This window comes from Trichomonas vaginalis, chromosome VI, assembly GCF_026262505.1.
Source record: "Trichomonas vaginalis G3 chromosome VI, whole genome shotgun sequence".
Classification (NCBI taxonomy): Eukaryota; Parabasalia; order Trichomonadida; family Trichomonadidae; genus Trichomonas; species Trichomonas vaginalis.
The window spans coordinates 7,685,825-7,706,319 of NC_067208.1; the positions used below are offsets into that span (position 1 = coordinate 7,685,825).

Here is a 20,495-nt window from a genome sequence, read left to right on the forward strand (position 1 = left end):
GTCTCTCAAAGTCCAGTCTACTTGGTATTGAAAATCCCATGTGTTATAGAACGGCGGGTCCACTATAAAGAAAACATTTTCCTTGTCTTTATATTTTTCATACAAATCTGTCCAATGACATCTCACAAACTCTATACCCTCAATATATTTTTCTATGTCCTCTTTGAAAACATTTGTATAGTTAAGATATAAAACTTTTGACATAAGTGTTTCAATGTCATGAACTCTTATAGCACCACTATATAATAGTCTAGCAGATATACTATCCCAGTCTATGTATTCTGCTTTTTTCAAAACCTCTCTCACAATATTTTTCTTATCTAATGGTATACGTTCCATCTTACCTATAGGTATCTTTTCTTTTAACTCTTTCAATATATTGTTTGTGTCTGGAATATGTTTGAGACGGTTCATATAGTTGTCGAAGTCATTGCATATAATCTTTGAGTCAGGAAATACGGTATGACATAAATGGGATATATAGAAACTTCCACCGAACAAATCTACAAATGTTAGACCATTCGGTTGTTTCTTAAGTTCTCTCAATATAATATCTTTACATCTACTCTTATTTCCAAAGAACGGTAACGGTGGTTTTGTAAAATTCATTTATATATAATAATAAAAATGTTTCACCCGAAAAGTGACAGAAAAGTGACAAAACATGAAAACATATATAATTTGTGAAAAGTGACATAAAAAGTGACATTTAAAAAGTGACACCATTAATATGATGTAAATAACAACGGTTTTGGTTTTGTCACCGGCTGGTCGGCTGGGGTTCGGTCCTCCTCTTGGGTCTTGGGTAAAATTTCTTATGGGCTAGAGGGCGCAACGCGCCTGGAAGCCCCACCTACCTGACCTTTATATGCTTTAAATAGCTCTAAACATAGTATGTATATGTCTTGAATAAATATTTATCCATTTCATGTTATTTATTTTCCAACTGCAAAACAATTTTTTAGGATTCCAGTACAAAATATTCCTCTTAAATGTTTTCAATTTTGAGAAAAAGGCATGATTCTCGTATGAAAAAAACTCCACCACCGATACTTAGGATGCATGGAGTTTTTTATAGGAATAATGATTATCTTGCTCTGAAAAAGGGAATATTAATTGATAGAATTTGAGAAAGTTGTTAATTCAACTTTAAATAAAATTGAATTTTAATTTTAACAAAAATTTTTATATAAAAACAAACAATATATTATACAGGCGCTAATATTAAGTCAGAAGCCAAGTATGTTTTAATAATTTCGTAATCTCTGTTGATAAATTTCAAAATACTTGAGTTAGACTCGCATCTCTGCTTGACTTCCATGACATTGCTCAATATATCAACAAGTTCATGCTCAGATTTCTTGTTGCATAATTTAGAAATATCATATTTTTCTAATGTCGAAATTAGGTTCTCTATTGTACAGTATCTCTTCCATATCCTACTCAAGAACGATGATCTAAGTAACTTTTTCGCAAAAGTCGAGGATTTGAATGAAATTTGGACGGTTTTCAATTTAATTTGACTTTCTAAGATGGAATCATCGATTTGGCCAAGGAACTCTGCATAAGGATCGAAACTTCTGATCGAATCCAATGCTTGTGTAATCGCATCTGTTAATTTTAAGGTATTAAAGTAGAAAAACTGGCGAAGCTCTTCTTGGATGTTTCTTTTGCATTCCTTGATAAAGTTCCATTGTTGCTTTTGATCACCAAAGCCGTTCGATTCATCATGAAAGCCAACAGAAAAAATATGGTCAAAAAAGTGGGATTTCGTCATTGCTATTGGATTGGATACACCTATTATGAGGTTTTTCGTATTTTCTTTCGATTTAATGTTCTGAAATCGAGTATCGGATACAGATATGAAAGGTAAAATTGAATCTGATGGTAATTCTGGGAAAATTAACGATTCTAAAGCTAAAACGCACGAAGAAGCAATCGTAGGTGTGGATCCATACACTAAAAGTGATTCATTTAAAATGGCCACTTCCCATAATTTTAAAATATCAATACTTCGGCCATGTACGAGTAACGATTGTAATGAGAAGGCCGTTGTAAGGTCAAATCCTAGAAAGTTATCATTTAAGTAGTATATTTTTGATAATGGAGTCCATCCAACTCCTCCGTAAAAAGATATGAGCTGTTGCTGGTTATGAGTGTATGATATTGGCATAGAGCCGTCGAACATCGGTAATTCTATAACTTCATCTGGCTTCAATGGAAAATTTCCAAACCATTTTGTCAAAAAATCTTCAATAAAAGTTAAAATATCTGTGGTAATTGAACCTAGTACTAATGATGATTGTAAAAGTCTTGTAAAAGGATAAATATATGGTAACTCTGATGCAATAACAAGAGTATTTTGTTTGTGACCGCGGGGAGCCGTAGAATCTGGCCGGCTTACGTACATCGCATAACAAAATGATTTTGATATCTTGAATATGAATAATGTCGATTCTTGGTCTGATTGAATAACTGTGTCTGGAAATGAACAACATTGAAGAGAAATCATCTCATTTTCGGAAAACTTGTTCTTCCCTACGGAGCCAATGACTTTTGGTCCATAGACAGAATCAAATTCTAATAGAAAAGCAGATGTTACATTCATTTCCAAAAAAAATTAATTAAGTACGATTAATTTAGATTCAATTGATGTTCGGTATATAGAGCAATAATTACAGTAAGTTATTCAGCAATAATACCAAAGCATTTTTGGGTCTACACACCTGTGTATGAATTTCTAAATTTATAAAAAAAATTGTAACGTTTCAGGAACAAAAAAATGGATTCATCTCGTTCTGGACGCAATACAATCAGAGTTTCACGTAAGCTTAGAACATCTTCAGCTAAGAACAATCAGCCAAAGCAAAAAAAGTTAATAAAACCAGCTGAAATTCATGAGTTACGATTCAATACTCAGAAAGTTCTTCAGCAAAATAGATTACTGAAAGCGCAATTGAATAGACTTAAAGATCGCATTAACACTACAACTAAAAATATCAATAAAACAGTATCAAATACTCGAGATGTTCAATATGATCATACTAACGAGAATATATGCAGACAGTTAAATGATAGCATCATTATTGCTCAGCACACTATTGATCAACTCGATGCAGAAATACAAGAAAAGCAGAATGATGATAGAATCGCGTTAGTTGAAGAGCTTGAAACAGAATTGAAGGTTGCATATGGCGAATACATGAGATTATATGAGAAGACACATCAAGGAAATACATCAAATGCTGATCTCGTCAAAAGATTAAATGCAGCAAGCCAGAGATGCTCAAAGAGAAATGCTCATGAACTTGATATTGCTATCATTGATACAAAGGAAGCTAACAAGATGCTTCAGGATAAAGTTGACGCTTATAATAAGAGAGCAGAGAAGGTTAAGATAGAAAGAGTCATCAACGAGAGGCAAGAGAAAGGTATGAGCCACAAATACGCGTTAATATCAATTGATGATACAAAAGCTAACAGAACTCAGAAATATAATTCAATTGTTACTTCTCTTAATGAAGAGATGGATCAGTATAATGCAAACGTAGATAAATTAATTGATCTTATTGGTAAAAAGCGAAATACAATCAAGGAATACATTAGAAAGAAGATGAACAATGAACTTGACAATGAAGAAGAAGAAGATGTAGAAGGTAGAGAAGAAGAAGAGGAATTCGAAGAAGCTCAAGAGGATGAAGGTGTTTTTGAGGAAGAAGAAGAAAAATAATTTTAATAAATATTCTGCGTTTTGTTTACTTTGTTTACTTTATTTTGGAAAGTTCTAAAATTTCGAACCGCAAAAAAGCTGAATATTACTGTATTTTAGCAAAAAATTGACTGCAGAAAAAAATTTAAATGTTTATTTTAAAATTTTTTCTTGCCGTCAATACTATTTTAAAATTACCATACTCAACATTTAATTTGGGAGGGAAAAAATCGTTCGCAAATTCAAATTTTCAGAACATTTAAAAAGTGACGACTATTTTCAATGAATGGATTATAAATTTAATGCAGAAAGTTCAAAAAGCATCATACATGATAATGAAAAAATTGATAACCAAGAAAATATAGATGAAAAGGAACCTGTAGATAGCGAAGTTCTACAAAATTTGATTGAAAAATTTCATCAAGATTTAGATGAAGGAAATCCAGAAGAATCAGTTCAAAATTTTGCAAATTTAATAGAGATGACTCATAATTTCCTTATCGAAAAGGAAATATATTTAAATTTACTCAAAACAAATTTTATTGAAGATATAATTGACTTTTTAATGATGTTTGATGACAACAGAGATATTGTAAATGATGTGTTAGTACTAATTCAGAATCTTCTTACTCAAGATATTTTGATTATCGATAATTTAGTTGAAAATTCGGGATTAGAGCCAATACTTAACATAATTTCATCAACAGATGATGATAATATTGCATTGCAATGCTTAATGATTATTAAAATTGCATTAGTAAGCGAAAAGGCCCAAATTATTTTAGATACAACACAATTTCCAGATTTAATTGATAATTTACTTCAGAAATTCGATAGATATGAGATACTAATAGAGTCTGCATCGATTATAGATGTTTCTATTGCACATTTACAAAAAATGAAAATTCAATTTTTCATTTTAGGTCTGAAATTCTTTGATTTCATAAAGGGTATATCAGATGATGAACTTTCGAATACTCTTTACGATAAAATTTTAGGTTCTCTTGAAAATTTTTCATTTTCTAGTTGTAAGAACGTTATTTGGCTTCTTGAAAACAATATCATTGGATTCTGTTTCTCGGAGATACCAAATATATCTCCAATTTTCATTGGAAGAATTTTATTAATTTTGGTTGGAATATTTAATTCATTTCCGCAGTTTATTACTGATGAAGAAAGCGAAAGCAGTCATAATATAAGAGAGAACATGCGACAAGTAGCAAATCAGCTTCCAATCGATGAAATAATTAAATTATTTGATTTATTTATTTCAGAAGCTGACGTTAAATCGGTTGGAGTAGCTTTAACGCTATTAGAACTTGCTGTACAATATGATGAATCCATTTTTCTCCATCTTTTGGAAAAAGATTTTTCAGAAAAATTTCAGGATTTAATGATTAACACTCCAAATAAGGTCAAGATATATTGCATTCACTTTTTATATGAATGCATGCCTTATTTCGCGAGTTCTATTGTTAATTCCCTGATAAATGAAGAAATTGTTGAAATTTTTGAAAATTTAATCGAAAGTGATGTCGAACTCTCAGAGAAAGTATTCCAGATTTGCTTATCCATATATAATCTCATCGATTCTGACTCTCCAATGAAGGAAATTCTGGATAATATCATTGATCAAAATTATTCTGCATCAGAATAAGATATTTCATATGTATTTGTTTTTACCATGTTATGTTAATGTAAACTATACTATTCTATCTCTTCCCAACAATTAGATAAGCGTTATATTTATTTAAGTTTTAGCAATGTTTAAGTTTTACTATTTTTTATTTAACAAATGCAGTGATAAAATGAATTAATGCAAGAAAATGCTATCTGAACAAGGATAAAATGTATATTCAAATTAATTTCAAGAATTTAATGAGAATAATTAACATAATTTACTGATCGTCAGCTAAAACTGCTGCACCTGGATGCATCATCTTCTTTCCTGTTGCAATTGCAGCGATATCAAGAGCCTTTTGAGCATCAACTCCAGCAATGAAATGATCAAGAAGAAGAATTCGAAGAAGCTCAGGAAGAGGAAGTTGTTTTAGAGGAAGAAGAAGAAAAATAAGTTTAATAAATATTCTGCGATTTGTTTACTTTATAATTTCACTTTTAATTGAAAAAAATATGAACATCTGATTGGGGAAAAAATTGAGAAGTTTACAAGTCAAAAGGAAGTATTTCATAGTTCCAAGTCGGCTGATTCTGTTTGGAAACTCTTTTATGAAACAGATCCTATTTCAGAACCTTTCGCTGGAAAGATTGTTACAGAATCATCAACAGAAAACGAGAGTTTCATCTTTCAATGTGTTTTCGTCAAAATCATCTTTAATAGTGCCATTTTCTTTGAAAGATCAGGTAATAAGTTTCTTAACTCATATTGTTCATTTAATGACTGCAGTAGTAATACAAAAGGTGGATCTATCTATTTTCAATGTGATAGTTCCATTGTCCAATACCGAACATGTAGCTACAAATCAAAAACAAGCTCTGAAGAAGGGCATTTTTCATATATTAAATTAGTTGATGAATCAAATAATAAAAATTATCTTTATGAAAGTTCATTTTGTGCATGCGGAAATTTAGAAAAATCTCAAATAATTAGTCTTTATTAGAGGCGTGCTGAACCGTTGGGTGGAAATTGAATACCCACACTTCAGCATGGACCCTTCTGATGGAGATAGACCCAACATGTATATGGATGAATATTAGGACATTAGGTATAGATGAACATATATAGGAATGAGGACCACCTTGGGTCAGCATCAGATATCGAATTTTAGAACCATCTAATTTTCATTCAATATTCTATAAGTGCAATGTATGTTTCCTATATATAAAGGTTTGATAATAGTTAGGTCTCAATATAGATCTTTGGTCCCAATTTATATTATGAATATCATCAATTTGTGTGTTTTTAACATTATATATTAGTATTGTGTTGATATAATGCTATATTATGTAGTGGTAGGTGTGTCTTGATATAAATTATGTTATTGATCGGGATATGAGTACAAATGCAAGTTATCCCGGGGTGAGGTCAGGGCTATCGCGTCCTAATTCATAGGGAAGGGTTATCATGCCTAGTATGTGTGTGTTGTGCTATCCGTTTGTCCATTGGATGGCACAGCACACACAATCACAAGACAAAACCTCGAAGCGAGGAACAGTTCTTGTAAGGATGTGGTAACTATATACCTATTCTTACAAGAACTTGTATAGTGGAGCAATGTTTCGAATTGCTCCACTTTTCCTCCCATCGAGGTTATCCCGAGGTGAAGTCATAGCAATGGGGCTCATATTGATGGTGCACCATTGCTATGACTTGCACCTTCGTATGGTACTATCCATTATGAATTTTGAAATAATTTTGCAATTGAAATAATCTTAAATTTAACAAAAAAGGCCGAGAAGGGGGTCCTTTCTCAAGGTCAGGGCCCCCTTCTAGTCTTTCTGGTGTCGGAAGGAGTGGCTTTTTCCAGTATTGCCGCTCCTTCCGGCATCATCTTTGCATTTCGCAATTGTCGCGGCAAGTGCATTCTGGCACCACAGGTGCACTTGCCGCGACATATGATTGCGAGTGTCTGCTGCTCAGCCCCGGATTCGCAGCAGACACTCGCAATGCGAACCAAAGTTCGCCAGAAAGACCGGGAAGGGGGTCCTTTCTCAAGGTCAGGGCCCCCTTCTAGTCTTTCTAGAACTGTAATTTGACTTATTTTGCCGAATCTCAGGGAAAACCGTCCGTGATTTGAACGATCTACTGAGATTCGGCAAATTTGATTGTAAGCGAGGCTCTGGCCTTTGCTTGGGCCAGGGCCTGTATTTGTATGTCTTTCAGGGCCGAGTTCCTGCGAGACCGTCGACATGATCGACGATCATCGCAGAACTCGGCCCTGAGGATGAATTTTGCAGGCTCTGGCCTTTGCTTGGGCCAGAGCTTCGTATTTTCTACTTCCCAGGGCCGGATTCCACTCCTGCCGCCCGGGATAAGGGCGGCATTTGGGAAAGCCGGCCCTGGGGAATGTAAGCCATGCCCTGGCCTTTGCTATGGCCAGAGCCTGTATTTGTATGTCTTTCAGGGCCGAGTTCCTGCGAGACCGTCGACATGATCGACGATCATCGCAGAACTCGGCCCTGAGGATGAATTTTGCAGGCTCTGGCCTTTGCTTGGGCCAGAGCTTCGTATTTTCTACTTCCCAGGGCCGGATTCCACTCCTGCCGCCCGGGATAAGGGCGGCATTTGGGAAAGCCGGCCCTGGGGAATGTAAGCCATGCCCTGGCCTTTGCTATGGCCAGAGCCTGTATTTGCATGTCTTTCAGGGCCGAGAAGAGAGGAGATCGCCAATGATGTGGACGATCTCCCTCAAACTCGGCCCTGCGGATTGTATTTACAAGCTCTGGCCTCGGAAAAGGCCAGAGCTTCGTATGGACGTTCTCTCGGGACTGGATTCCTCTCCGGCCGCCCCGAATCAGGGCGGTCTTTGAGGAAACCGGCCCCGAGGATTGTTTGCGAAGCTCTGGCTTTTCCTGAGGCCAGAGCTTGTGATTTTCGTTCAAAGCCAAGTTCCTCTCGGATCAGGCCTAATGAGGACGGCCGTCGAGGAACTTGGCTCTGAGGGGATGAATTGTTGGCTCTGGCCTCGATGAAGGCCAGAGTTTTGAATGGAATGTTTTGATGGGATGAGCCTATGAGCAGTAAGCTCGTCCCATCAAAACATTCGTTTAAAAATTGAATTAAAAATTATCGTAGGCATTCAAAAATTAAAACAATTAATATGTAGAATATTATTATGTAATAATAATAGAATAAAATATATATAAAATTATGTAAAATTTTCAAAAAATATTGGAAAATGGAATTTTGAAAGAAAAAATAAGAGTTTGTATATGAAAAATTTAGATTAGTAGAGTTAGATTATTTAGAATTTAAATGAGAAATGAATTATGAAAAAGGAAGATTAGAAAGAATTGTATATTTATAATTTAATAAAATGAAGGAATCGAACTAAGGAGTTTACAATTACAATACAATAGGATAATATATTGTAATTGTAAACTCCTTTCGAGAAACGATTTTCGAATGTGACATTCGTGCCACAAAGTGAAAGCTTTTCTCGAAAGGAGTTTACAATTACAATACAATAGGACAATATATTGTAATTGTAAACTCCTTTCGAGAAACGATTTTCGAATGTGACATTCATGTCAAACAATTAAGCAAATTTCTTATCTGAGTACATGTATGCAGGGTGTCATGGAAAGACCCTGTATATATGCACTCAGATCGGAAACTTTGTTCACGATGTCACATCGTGGAACAAAAGTGGACAATATTCCCGATCTGAGTACATGTATGCAGGGTGTCATGGAAAGACCCTGTATATATGCACTCAGATCGGAAACTTTGTTCACGATGTCACATCGTGGAACAAAAGTGGACAATATTCCCGATCTGAGTACATGTATGCAGGGTGTCATGGAAAGACCCTGTATATATGCACTCAGATCGGAAACTTTGTTCACGATGTCACAGTGCGGAACAAATGTGAGAGCAAACCGAACATTTTAACCATATTATAAGTTTATGTAAGGATAAAAATATAAATTCCCTGTCCTTGCACAAACTGTTGCTCGCTACGAAGTTTTGCTTTGTGATTGCGCGTGCAGAATCATTTTAAGCACATTTCAATAGCACAGAGCACATATAATATATGAATAAAACAATTTTATAACCTCATAATATAAAAATAAATGTTTTGAGTTCGCCATAAATTATGCATTCCCATTATTTTGGATCTATATACTTATTCCTAATAATATATATTATAACTCATATAGTACCCCTCATATCTACTGTGATAATATAAAAAAACGATTTCTGTGTTAAGATATAATTTATCTCACATATCAAAATATGGATTTAACCTATAATAACACAAGAAACATATAATATATACATATGTCTATATGTGCACATGACAATTAGGCCTATATTAGATAATTTTTCGTTCACAATAATCTTATATATCTGACCAAAAACTCAGATTTGCCTGAGAGTTACTGAGGATAATCTCATATGTACCCTCTATCTTCCTGCTTAACCCTAGTCTCTAAGTCTTTCATTTTTATATGTATGCTGAACCTCGGGTATTCAATTTTTCCCAACGGTTCAGCACGATACTCTTTATTATGGAAATATTGAAATTAAGTCAATCAACACAAGTTTCTGTGAAGCATTTAAAGACTCTGGACTTCGTCTAGAAAATCCGACAAGTCTATGCAACGTATCATATTCATCATTTTATAATACCACATCAAATTATTCAATCTTGGCTGTAATTGATCGCCAAATCAGTGGTAACTTTGATTTTAAGCTTTGTAATATTTTGAATAATGACTGTATAGAACCTGATTATGGAATATTTTATTCATATGGATCATATGTTCTTTTTGAAAACTGTTCATCTCTTGGAAACACAGGACCAGGAGTAGAATTTTATGAAGATTATATTGGTTCAATTATAATTAAAGATTCTTTCTGTGACAGAAAATATAATACATATAGAAATGTTGAACTAAGTAATGTGAAAAATACATATTCTATTCTTTATCTTTCTCACTTTTCATTATATATGTGTGAAGCAGAGTTTCATATTTTAGAGAGAAAAAAGAATTGTATCACGTGTCATGAAATTGTTTATCATTATTCGCATCATTTCGTTACTTCTTTTTGTATTGTTTTAGTAAAGAAATAAAATCTGTAATGCATGAAAAATAGCGTGACTTCATTTTTGACAGTTTACAAATGTAAAGTGTTGCATCCTTAAAAACTTGGAAATATATACATTCATGAATTATCTTGTATATTAATTGAAAATCCATAAAACCCTAACAATATTTTTTCTTAAAAAAAACTATAAAAATATAAATAAAATTAATCGTTAAATAAAAATATTTGATATTAGAATTTTATTGGAAAAATAAAAAACTTAATATTTTAAAGAAATACTTAAATACTTGAATGTTTTAACTTTTACATTATCATATAGACTCTCAAATTATTAGCCATTTTGGCTGAGAACTATGGTCTGCGAGGTACATAGATAGAATCAGTACCTCGCAGACTATAGTTCTCTATATGGCGCCGAAAATTTTTGGTGAAATGTCGTCGCATTTCATCAAAAATTTTTCGGCGCCATAGGAAGAATTGGAGGGTGTGAGATACTATTACATGCTATAGTACTCACACCCTCCAACTCCCAATCAAAATCGCATAAAATTTGCTACTTATCTTCAGATTACCTCCCATTATAAAATATATCATTGCTATCTCATTGTACTATATTTCCACCCTATTGTATTTAAAAATATAAAATTTTTTGATAATATATTTTTATATCTTGAATTTTCAAACAATATATTCACAGATAATATAATGGGAAATCTATCTCAACCTAGCCTTAAAGTACCAAACTCCTGCTTGCATTCTCACTCACAAATATTAAACATCCATCTCCAAAAAACTAAATTCTTCACAATTTTTTTAAAATTGAGAACATAAAAAACGTATGCATTCAATAATTTAAGATACTAACAAATATTAAAAACTTCAAAATATCAGATATTAACGTTTTTCAATTAAAAAAAATATCATTTTGCTTTTCAATTCGAACATAAATCTTAAATATTTTTAATTAATATCTGATTTACAGCATTATTATCCATTTATAAATCTGACAAATAAATGACAAAACCATCAGAAATAGTATCACTTTTTGTCAAAAGTGAAGTCACGCTATTTTTCATGCACAACACAAAAAGTGTTTCAAAATTCTGAATATCGTTCAACCTGCCAAAAATTCAGTACCAAAAGGAAAAACAAAATACGAAGCAGTATATATAAACTTAATATGGCATGTCGATATTCATTTTTTAAACATCGTCAGGGTGAATATCTTTATGCGGTTATTGACGATAAATCCCGAAAAATTTTAGCATGGGCTCACTTGGAAACAAAAGAAGCTGCGCAAACAAGTAGAGTAATTGACCAATGTTTCCAAAAATATGGGAAGCCCTTTGCTATATGGAGTGATAACGGAACAGAAAATTTTGGGTTTTTTCGAAATTTATTACAAAATGCGAACGTTCAAAGTATTACAATTCTCCCACATTGCCCATATATGAATGGGAAAATTGAAAGGTTTTGGCAAAATGTGGAAATTGAAGACGCCACATGGAATGATATACAAAGTCTTATAGAAAATTACAATTCAAACCCACACACAAGTTTACCAAAAAAACCGGCATTACATACATGGTACACACCTAACAAATTTTACGAAATTTCAGAAAAATATGATTCAAGTAAATTACCGCTTTGGATTGTAGATGGAGTTGTTAAAGAACTAAGAGAGTCAATAAGAAATTTCAACGCTTCAAGAAGGAATCAAAGAAATTGACGAAGTTCCAGAATTTTATTCAACAATTCTTAATCAATTAACAAAAACTATACCGAAACTTATCTTACCATCCAAATCAAATCACATTACATACGGAATAAACATTTAATCTTTTACCATTAAAATTATATTTATACGTTATTTAATTTTTTTACGTCTAAGTTGAATAGGATAATAGCCGAAGATATAAAGTAACTATAGTTTACAAGCTAAGGAACAAATCAGCATTGAAACTAAAAAATGCTGAAATATTATAATAAATTGAAGAAAGTTAGTATACATATCATGGGTACGGAGGCACTGCGCGCCTCCTTACCCCTGATATGTGAATTTGACACTTTACAAAACCGTTAACGTATATTTTACAACACAAACGACAACACTAACTTAACATTAAATATTTACAAAGCCGCCAACCACTTCACCTCACTAATGTAAAAAATAAACGTTCTCACTTACAAAAGTATTGCAACTCCTCCCATTGCTGTGCTTCACACAACAGTTCATATTCTTCTGACTCACTTTCTTCTTCATATATGTCAAAATCACTGTCAAAATGAATGTTAGTAAGTTTTGACAAAGCTAATGAAACACGCTTACCGTTTGTATCGTATGCTTGTATAAACTTTCCATTATGCTTGTAGTCATAAACGCTCAAACTAACTTTACCCTTTCTCCCTCGTATCTGATAGAATGTATTTTCACGAGGAACGAAGAATAAATTCTTGAACTCATGACCGTTGTAGTTTGTTATCTCAATAGTTTTCGTCATTTATATAAAATTAAAATAAAAAATAAACTTAAAATTAATGATATCACCACTCCCACACGTATGAAAACATCCATTTAAACTTAGGGTAGAAGGTTAGATCTAACCTGATATCTACCCTCATTTCTAACCTGTTGAATTCATTGCTTTATAACTCTCTTCCTTGGTTTCTTTTTAGTTGCTTTCTTTACGTCCGTCTCCAACTTGACTGTCTTTCTTCTTCGGCCGTAATGATACCAATTACTTCCACCAGTCAATGGGTCAAATGGTCTTTCGTAAGGGTTTCCATACATTCCATAGGGACCATACGGAAGAACTACTGGTGGAGAAGAAACATTTTCTTTAGTTCCATCGAATCTATTTAAATGCATTGTTTCACCTTTCATCTGGTCATTAAAGTCTTTTGCGTGTTTTGCAAACTCATCGTCCTTTCCTAAAGCATTTTCTGACTCAGTCGCAACCAAATTGGATGCTTTATTTATGAGCCCTATTTTATTTAATCTTAACTTCTTTGCAACCCAGCCTCCAATCTTCCCTTTATTTGCATCTAATGTCTTCGAAACCTTCCTCCACTCATTTTATTTACTGCGTCATAAGCTCCAAGTGCTTTTGCTCCAAATGCTAATGCTTTTGTTCCCATTGCGCCTAAAGCTGCCCAAGCTACCATTTACACCATATTAAAATCATCTCTCTTCAATATTATCTCATAAAAGTTCTCGTTACTGGAGAAAGTCAATGAAACATAAACGTTCTCACGGGCTTCGCCCTCACCGCTTTGCGGTCTATCTAACTTTTCTTATCTCATCTATACGCTTCAAAATGTCTGAACAATTGCTAACATCTTCTACAACAGTTATTTCATCATGAATGACCTTCAAGAACAAGCTCATTTAATATGCAATTAAAATCATTTCAATAATGAGTCCATCCTTTCCATCTTTAGGTAGCACAACATCTTTCATTGAAGAAGGTTCGACAAGTCTTATGTTAAACTTACTGACAAAGTTTGTTATACTATAATGCTTCGGCGGCGAATACATGTAGTTTGAAAAGACATAATATAGATTCTTCAGCAAATTCACTTATACTGGATTTTATAACAATGTTCTCACGAGACCAAATGCCACCAATTGACAATCTTGTAAGCAATCCTGCTGAACCTTCTACTGTAAACGTCGATGGTAACATTCCACGAAGGTCATCTATTGACATCGTTGAGTCACTGTATTTAAATATTTTCTTAAAGCAATCGTCATTATCTAACCATGCAATAGCTTTGAAGTTTTCATTCGAATATACATCTGCTTCATTAAATGTAAACCTGACTTCTTTGCAGAGATGACTTTAAAATCTATTGAGTTTGTTTCAAAATTATATGCTATGGTAACTTCTGAAGGTAATGGATGTCCTTCCGCAGTCAGTTGTTCTCTCACTACCGTTTGAAGTTTTGTATTAAAAACTTTCATGTCATCTCCTGTATCTAAGTTCACATACACAGCAACAGGGAAACTATCTTGCTTCTTTGTTTCATCATTATATCTCAAAACATTAAAGTTCTTCAATAATATTGTTCTTCCTGCTGGAATACTTCGAACCTGTCTGATTTCAATAGCTTTCTCACCTCCTACATACTCTACCCAGTGTCTTGGATATTCATAAGTATACTGACTTTCTTGAATTTTGGTAGGTTTCATCATAACGTGTTCATAGTATATCTTTATACTCTTGTCAGTTAGACTCGGTGCTATGTTCTGAATATTTCTGACTTGCATTTTTAATGGAGATAAAATGAAGCATTTAATACATGACGTAGATGAAGACATGAATGAAACTAGACAAACTTAACTCTTCTCATTCTTCCTTTCAGTAAGGACTATGAGTTCTGTTCAAATGGTGTTTATTTCTATTGTGGAAAGATGGGTTCAGGTAAGACATTTAACCTCATTCGTCATATACTCATAACAGAGCGTTTAGGAAACGACTCTTACTATGACCAAATCATTATATCAGCAACTTCAGACTCTATGGACTCAACAGCGAAAACATTTATGTCAAAAGTTCAAGCCTCTGTCGTTAAAGTTCCAGACAGTGAACTCATTGAATTTCTTCAACGTTACATTCGACGTAAGAGGAAATATTATGCCATTGTAGAGTTTATACAGTCAGGAATGCAAAAGACTTCTGAGAGATGGAAAGAATTATTGACAAACACCACTTACGTCAATACTCAGGAGTTTACGATATGAAACGACTGACAAACTACATTCTGTCAAAACTTTCAAAATACCCTTCAAAAAGTATCCTTCAAACACTCTGCTCGTTTGTGACGACTTCGCCGGAAAAGGTTTAGTTCAAAGCCTGACTCACCATTAGCTAACATCATAACTAAAGTCAGACATTACCATTAACTGTAGCAATACTTATGCAAACATGGAGTTTTTTGCTTTAAACATAAAACGTCTCATAACTGACTTCGTTATCTTTCAAGGTTTCTCACGTATGATATTGAACTCATTTGGAAACAGTCAGGTATAACATTACCTTTTGAAGAAATTTGGGAAGCATATAAGTCTCTCATCTCTCCTCGTTCATACCTTGAGATTCATATCATGACTAATACCATTAAAGTCAAAAATATTCCATGGGAACGACCAACATTGTTTTAAAGTTTAACCTTCAATTGACTGATGGTAAACAAATTCCATGCATCTCTGTCGCCATTTCTGTTAATATTTTTGCTGTCATTCATATCATCCACTTCCCATCCGTTAGCTTTTGAGGATATGGTTAGAATAGCTGTTCTTAAATGAAGGCTTTTCCCTTTGAGAGCATAACTCTATAACTTTCTGCATACTTTATGTTTGAACCTCCTGAGCCATCATTGACATAAATTTTTTACTCTTAACCCTTTTGTTCATGTTCTGCTTCTTCCCTTAGCTCTTTTGTTCAGTAGTTCTACATCTTTATAACAGCTCTGTCTCAGTGAATTCAACAATATTTTCATTCGTTAGCTTTACATTCAAACCTTGTCGAGTAATATTGTTCATTTCATACATATAAAAGGTTTTTATTCTATATGAAATGAGAAGCAAATCCATCTTAGCTGGTGCCGTTAAAATGTTCCAATTGAACAACATCAAATGTTGACTCACGAACGAAAAACAATATTGTCATAAAAGAACTATAGTTCGGAGTGTTTGAAAGAAAAAGAACCAGAACTGAAATCCGGTGAATTTAAACACAGCTTCAAACGCTAACGCTACATCAGATGTTAAGTTAGAGTATCCACCACTGGACCAAATTCTTTCAAGAGAAGCCAACGACAACCCTTAACAAATGTTCAACAATCCTTCAGATAACGTAGACCATTACCTTCTTCAGTTATACCAAACATTTACTCAAAGACGATAAGAAGCTTTTGACAAATCTTATAAGTAAGAACCAAATAATTCTAACAAAGGAGGACCTTGAAAATGTTATCTCACGAATAACAGGGAAACAATGTGTCATTGACTATCTCGACCCTGAAATCGAATGCTGTGGTCAAACGCCACCATTCATGAAAATAGGTAACATCCGCATCATTGAAACACCAGGACTCAGGAGTTGAGTTTAAGTATAAATATTCGAACGAGTATACAAAACTTTCAACAGAATATAAACTTTGTTTGAAATATGTTTTAGTAAATTAAAGCAATTTGTAATATCTATCCAAACTTCTTCAACAGTATCGAACTCATCTTCATAATGCAAACCTAATCTTATTGACTTGGTGCAGTTTTCACTAACACAATATTTTTCTGTTCTCTTGACTGACATAACTAACTCATTTGTTTCATCAAACAGCAACAACCAAAGTTCATGACCTAATACATAACATTCATACTTTATATTTTTAGCTCTGAGTTCTCTTGTAAGCTGTTGCATTTAATATTTTCTAAAAAGTCAACTTCAACAGTCATTCGCACTGGTGCCTTCAGTTCTACAGGCTCTCCTTGAAAGTCAACAAGTCTGAATTGCATGTCTTTCAAATTATGAGGACTAATGCGAACCCATTTACCTAAATGAGTTGCTATGACAGGAACGTTTGGAATGAACATTGAATTTACTTCATAACAGAAAGACTTATATTCTACTGAACCTTTACTATTAACTCCTGAAATGCCTGTGACATTAGCTATTTTAGACTCAATGTACAAACAATTACCATAACATACGTATGGAACAGATTTCATCTCAATCGTTTTGTCAACACTTTTCAAAGGAAATGTCATATGGTATGCTCCCAAAAGAAGTTGTACTCTATGACTCATTCGTGTTATCTTGAACTCTTTCTTGCTACTGAACTTCAATGTTCCTCAGAAGAGAGTTCGACATCTATGTTGTCAATAGTTTCTTCATTTATGAGAGTATCTATGACTCCAGCAATTTTATCTATTCTATACTTCTGCTGTTAGGAAATGTTATAAACTTCTTTTGTCATCTATTTCAATCTCTATGAAATCTGTTTCATCTGTTATGACAAAAGTTGCGATAGTATTGAAGTCAACAACTCTGAAAGCAAGTGCTTCATTCTGAAGACCTAAGTTTGTTTGTAGCTTTACTGTCCCGTATTCGTTTGGGTCTGTACTTTGCAAATAGAACAACATTTTATTCTCATTAAAATATGACTATTGCTGCATATGCGTATGAAACAAATGAAGCAAGAAGAGCACATGAACTAGTAAACGAAAACTCAACTTTAACCATTGAAGGCAATGATTTAGTCATTGACGATGGAAAAACTAAAAAAGTCATTGATTTCGATACTTTTAACACTTATGACCCATTCATTACAATAAGTAAAGTTCCTATCATAAATGATGGAACGGTGCAATATATAAATTCTACAGTAGATGCCTCATTAGTGAAAGTATTAAATGTTCTCATTGAATTGTTAAAGAGCTTTCGATTTGACGACAACATTAAATGCCTAAAGAATTTAGTCATGAATGAGAAACAAATTCTTGGCGTTGCTGGTAGCAGTAATGATGTACACCTTATGACATTAGAATATTATAACGAACATAAAGATGAACTGAAAGGAGAGAAGGGTGACACCGGACCTCAAGGACCTCAAGGACCACAAGGAATACAAGGAATACAAGGAATACAAGGACCTCAAGGCGAGAACGGTTTGGATGGTGTAGATGGAAAGGATGGAAAAACTGCTAAATCATGGATATGGAACCTTATAAATACTGGTTTAACAGCTGCTTCATCTGGAGTTCTTCAATACCAAATCGGAAAGATATGGGCAGTACTTGGTGAAGAAGTTTTAAATGACGTTAAAAATGCTTTGAACTTCATTTCAAATGGTTCGGATACTATTAAAACTTTATCTGGTTGGATGCAAGAAACAAGGAGTCAAATAGATACTGTAAGACGTATAGCAAACAATGCACGTACGGGATTGGATACTTTACGAGAAGCACAAAATACACTAAAGGAAGCAAATGATATTCTTGGCTCAGTATCAGACATGCATGAAGATTGGCTTAAAGGTATTGATAAATCTTTAAAAAATCACAGTCAGTCTATTGCTGACTACAAGAAAAGTATAGATTTTTTACATAGTGCTATGGACGTACATGATGGAAGCATAAGGAACTTACTTAATGCTAACAATAACTTACCAGGAACTATTAAAGCATTTATAAAGTCCTTTGTAAAACCCGGTGCTCTAACATTTAGGTCTTTGAGAGCAAGAGCATTGAAGTCAAGAGATGCAGAAACTCCAACAGAACCTACAGAAGGAACTGAAACAACAGAAACTCCAGAAGAACCACCAAAACCAACAGCTAATGAAATATTGTTCGAATATTTTCCAAGGTACTCTGTTCTCATTGCATACATTCAAGAAATACTTAAGAAAGCAGACTTGACTTTAGGAGATGATGAAAGTTCTGTATATCTTTCGTTCCAGTTTCAAATAGCAGAACTTTTGAGACAGATATGCTTAATGTATGACAACATCTCTGATTTCACAAGATATGATGACGACCATGACCCCGAACACGGTGAAGAAGAAGTTTTACAAACATCCATTAAGACAGGAAAGGTTTTAACTCAAAGTCTCATTATTGACACCAAAGATGGCGAAGTGGACGTTCTTCAAGAGCTGAAGAAAAATACTTCTTCGGGAGGTGGTGGTAGGCATGAACTTGAAATAAATGAGATAGAAGAGAAATTAGCCGAAAAAGCAGATAAAAACCATGTTCATTATATAACTTCAGACGAACAGATTATAACGGACTACCATGGATATTTAACACAGGATGAAAAAGTGAAGACGGAAGATGTTAATGAAAGAAGATATAAATACATTCGTGCTAAAGGTTATGACATAAGCTGTACTGTACAGTATGACACGGATAAAGCACCAGAAGCATTTGGTTATAACGATGAAATTTATGCTTCATACTTCTCTGTTAACGGTGTATTAGTTGAACCAAGATTTACTTTGAGAGTTAAGGCAAAAATAACTTTTGAAGATGCTATTAAAAGTAAAGCTGACAAAGTTGAACTCGAAGCAATGAACAAAGTTTTGAAATCTCATAAACACAGCATCTCCGATATAAATGAACTTCAAGCTACATTAGATAAGAAAGCAGACAAGAACCATACACATAAATCCTTCACTACTGTTAGAGCAGACGACATAATATTGAACTTTGACCTTGGTTCAAGTGCACCATTAGAAAATCCAAGTACAAGCGTAAAAGATACTCTTAACAATTTAGATAAGAGTTGCAGGAATATCGAAGATCATGCCAGAAACTTTGAAGCATATGAACTACCAACAATGTTAGATAAGAAAGCAGACAAGAACCATACACATAAATCCTTCACTACTGTTAGAGCAGACGACATAATATTGAACTTTGACCTTGGTTCAAGTGCACCATTAGAAAATCCAAGTACAAGCGTAAAAGATACTCTTAACAATTTAGATAAGAGTTGCAGGAATATCGAAGATCATGCCAGAAACTTTGAAGCATATGAACTACCAACAATGTTAGATAAGAAAGCAGACAAAACAGAGCTTCAAACATTAAAGACAGAAATACTTCAAACATTATATCCTATAGGCTCTATTTATACGTCAATGAATTCAACAAATCCAGAAACAGTTTTAGGTTTTGGTACTTGGGAACAGATTGTAGATAAATTCTTATACTGTGCGAACTCTTCAAAGCAAACAGGTGGTTCGAAGAAAATTAAAGAAGCAAACCTTCCACCGCACACTCATACAGGAACTACAAACACAACAGGTAGTCATTCACATTCAATAACAAAAAGAGGTTATACAAATCTTGCAGCAGGTTCGGATAGACAGGGAATGCATAGATATGATATTTCAAGTGACCCAGTAGATTCAAGCACAGGTATTTTCTGTGGAACCACAGGAAATCATTCACACACTTTCACAACAAATCCAACAGGCTCGGGTGAAGATTATATGCCACCATTTATGACTATATTCGCATGGTATAGAGTTCAATGAACGCGC

At 33.8% G+C, this 20,495-nt stretch overlaps 7 protein-coding genes across 7 annotated transcripts, besides 2 other annotated features; 4 read left to right on the forward strand and 3 right to left on the reverse strand.

The window, feature by feature from the left end:
• Positions 1-1,165: 1,165 nt before the first annotated feature.
• On the reverse strand, positions 1,166-2,608 carry TVAGG3_0824210 (Rab guanyl-nucleotide exchange factor protein; the record flags this gene model as incomplete). Its single annotated transcript, XM_001304016.1, has 1 exon — positions 1,208-2,608. One exon carries the CDS (start codon positions 2,606-2,608, stop codon positions 1,208-1,210), a length of 1,401 nt encoding a protein of 466 aa, XP_001304017.1.
• A 159-nt stretch (positions 2,609-2,767) lies between these two features.
• On the forward strand, positions 2,768-3,925 carry TVAGG3_0824220 (uncharacterized protein; the record flags this gene model as incomplete). The annotated part of the gene is made up of 1 exon (XM_001304017.1): positions 2,783-3,730. One exon carries the CDS (start codon positions 2,783-2,785, stop codon positions 3,728-3,730), a length of 948 nt encoding a protein of 315 aa, XP_001304018.1.
• A 70-nt stretch (positions 3,926-3,995) lies between these two features.
• TVAGG3_0824230 (armadillo (ARM) repeat-containing protein family) lies at positions 3,996-5,449 on the forward strand (the record flags this gene model as incomplete). The annotated part of the gene is made up of 1 exon (XM_001304018.1): positions 3,996-5,366. One exon carries the CDS (start codon positions 3,996-3,998, stop codon positions 5,364-5,366), a length of 1,371 nt encoding a protein of 456 aa, XP_001304019.1.
• A 3,568-nt stretch (positions 5,450-9,017) lies between these two features.
• TVAGG3_0824240 (uncharacterized protein) lies at positions 9,018-9,284 on the forward strand (the record flags this gene model as incomplete). Its single annotated transcript, XM_001304019.1, has 1 exon — positions 9,018-9,284. The coding sequence occupies one exon, from the start codon at positions 9,018-9,020 to the stop codon at positions 9,282-9,284; it is 267 nt and encodes an 88-aa protein (XP_001304020.1).
• Positions 9,285-12,354: 3,070 nt separating this feature from the next.
• Positions 12,355-12,383: a mobile genetic element.
• A 60-nt stretch (positions 12,384-12,443) lies between these two features.
• Positions 12,444-20,495: part of a mobile genetic element that runs on past the window's edge.
• Positions 14,266-14,715, reverse strand: TVAGG3_0824270 (uncharacterized protein; the record flags this gene model as incomplete). The annotated part of the gene is made up of 1 exon (XM_051248185.1): positions 14,266-14,715. A coding segment is annotated over one exon (450 nt), but the record flags the coding sequence as incomplete, so codon positions are not given.
• TVAGG3_0824280 (uncharacterized protein) lies at positions 16,831-17,178 on the reverse strand (the record flags this gene model as incomplete). Its single annotated transcript, XM_051248186.1, has 1 exon — positions 16,831-17,178. The coding sequence occupies one exon, from the start codon at positions 17,176-17,178 to the stop codon at positions 16,831-16,833; it is 348 nt and encodes a 115-aa protein (XP_051083661.1).
• Positions 17,610-20,489, forward strand: TVAGG3_0824290 (organellar and viral DNA polymerase type B; the record flags this gene model as incomplete). Its single annotated transcript, XM_051248187.1, has 1 exon — positions 17,610-20,489. The coding sequence occupies one exon, from the start codon at positions 17,610-17,612 to the stop codon at positions 20,487-20,489; it is 2,880 nt and encodes a 959-aa protein (XP_051083662.1).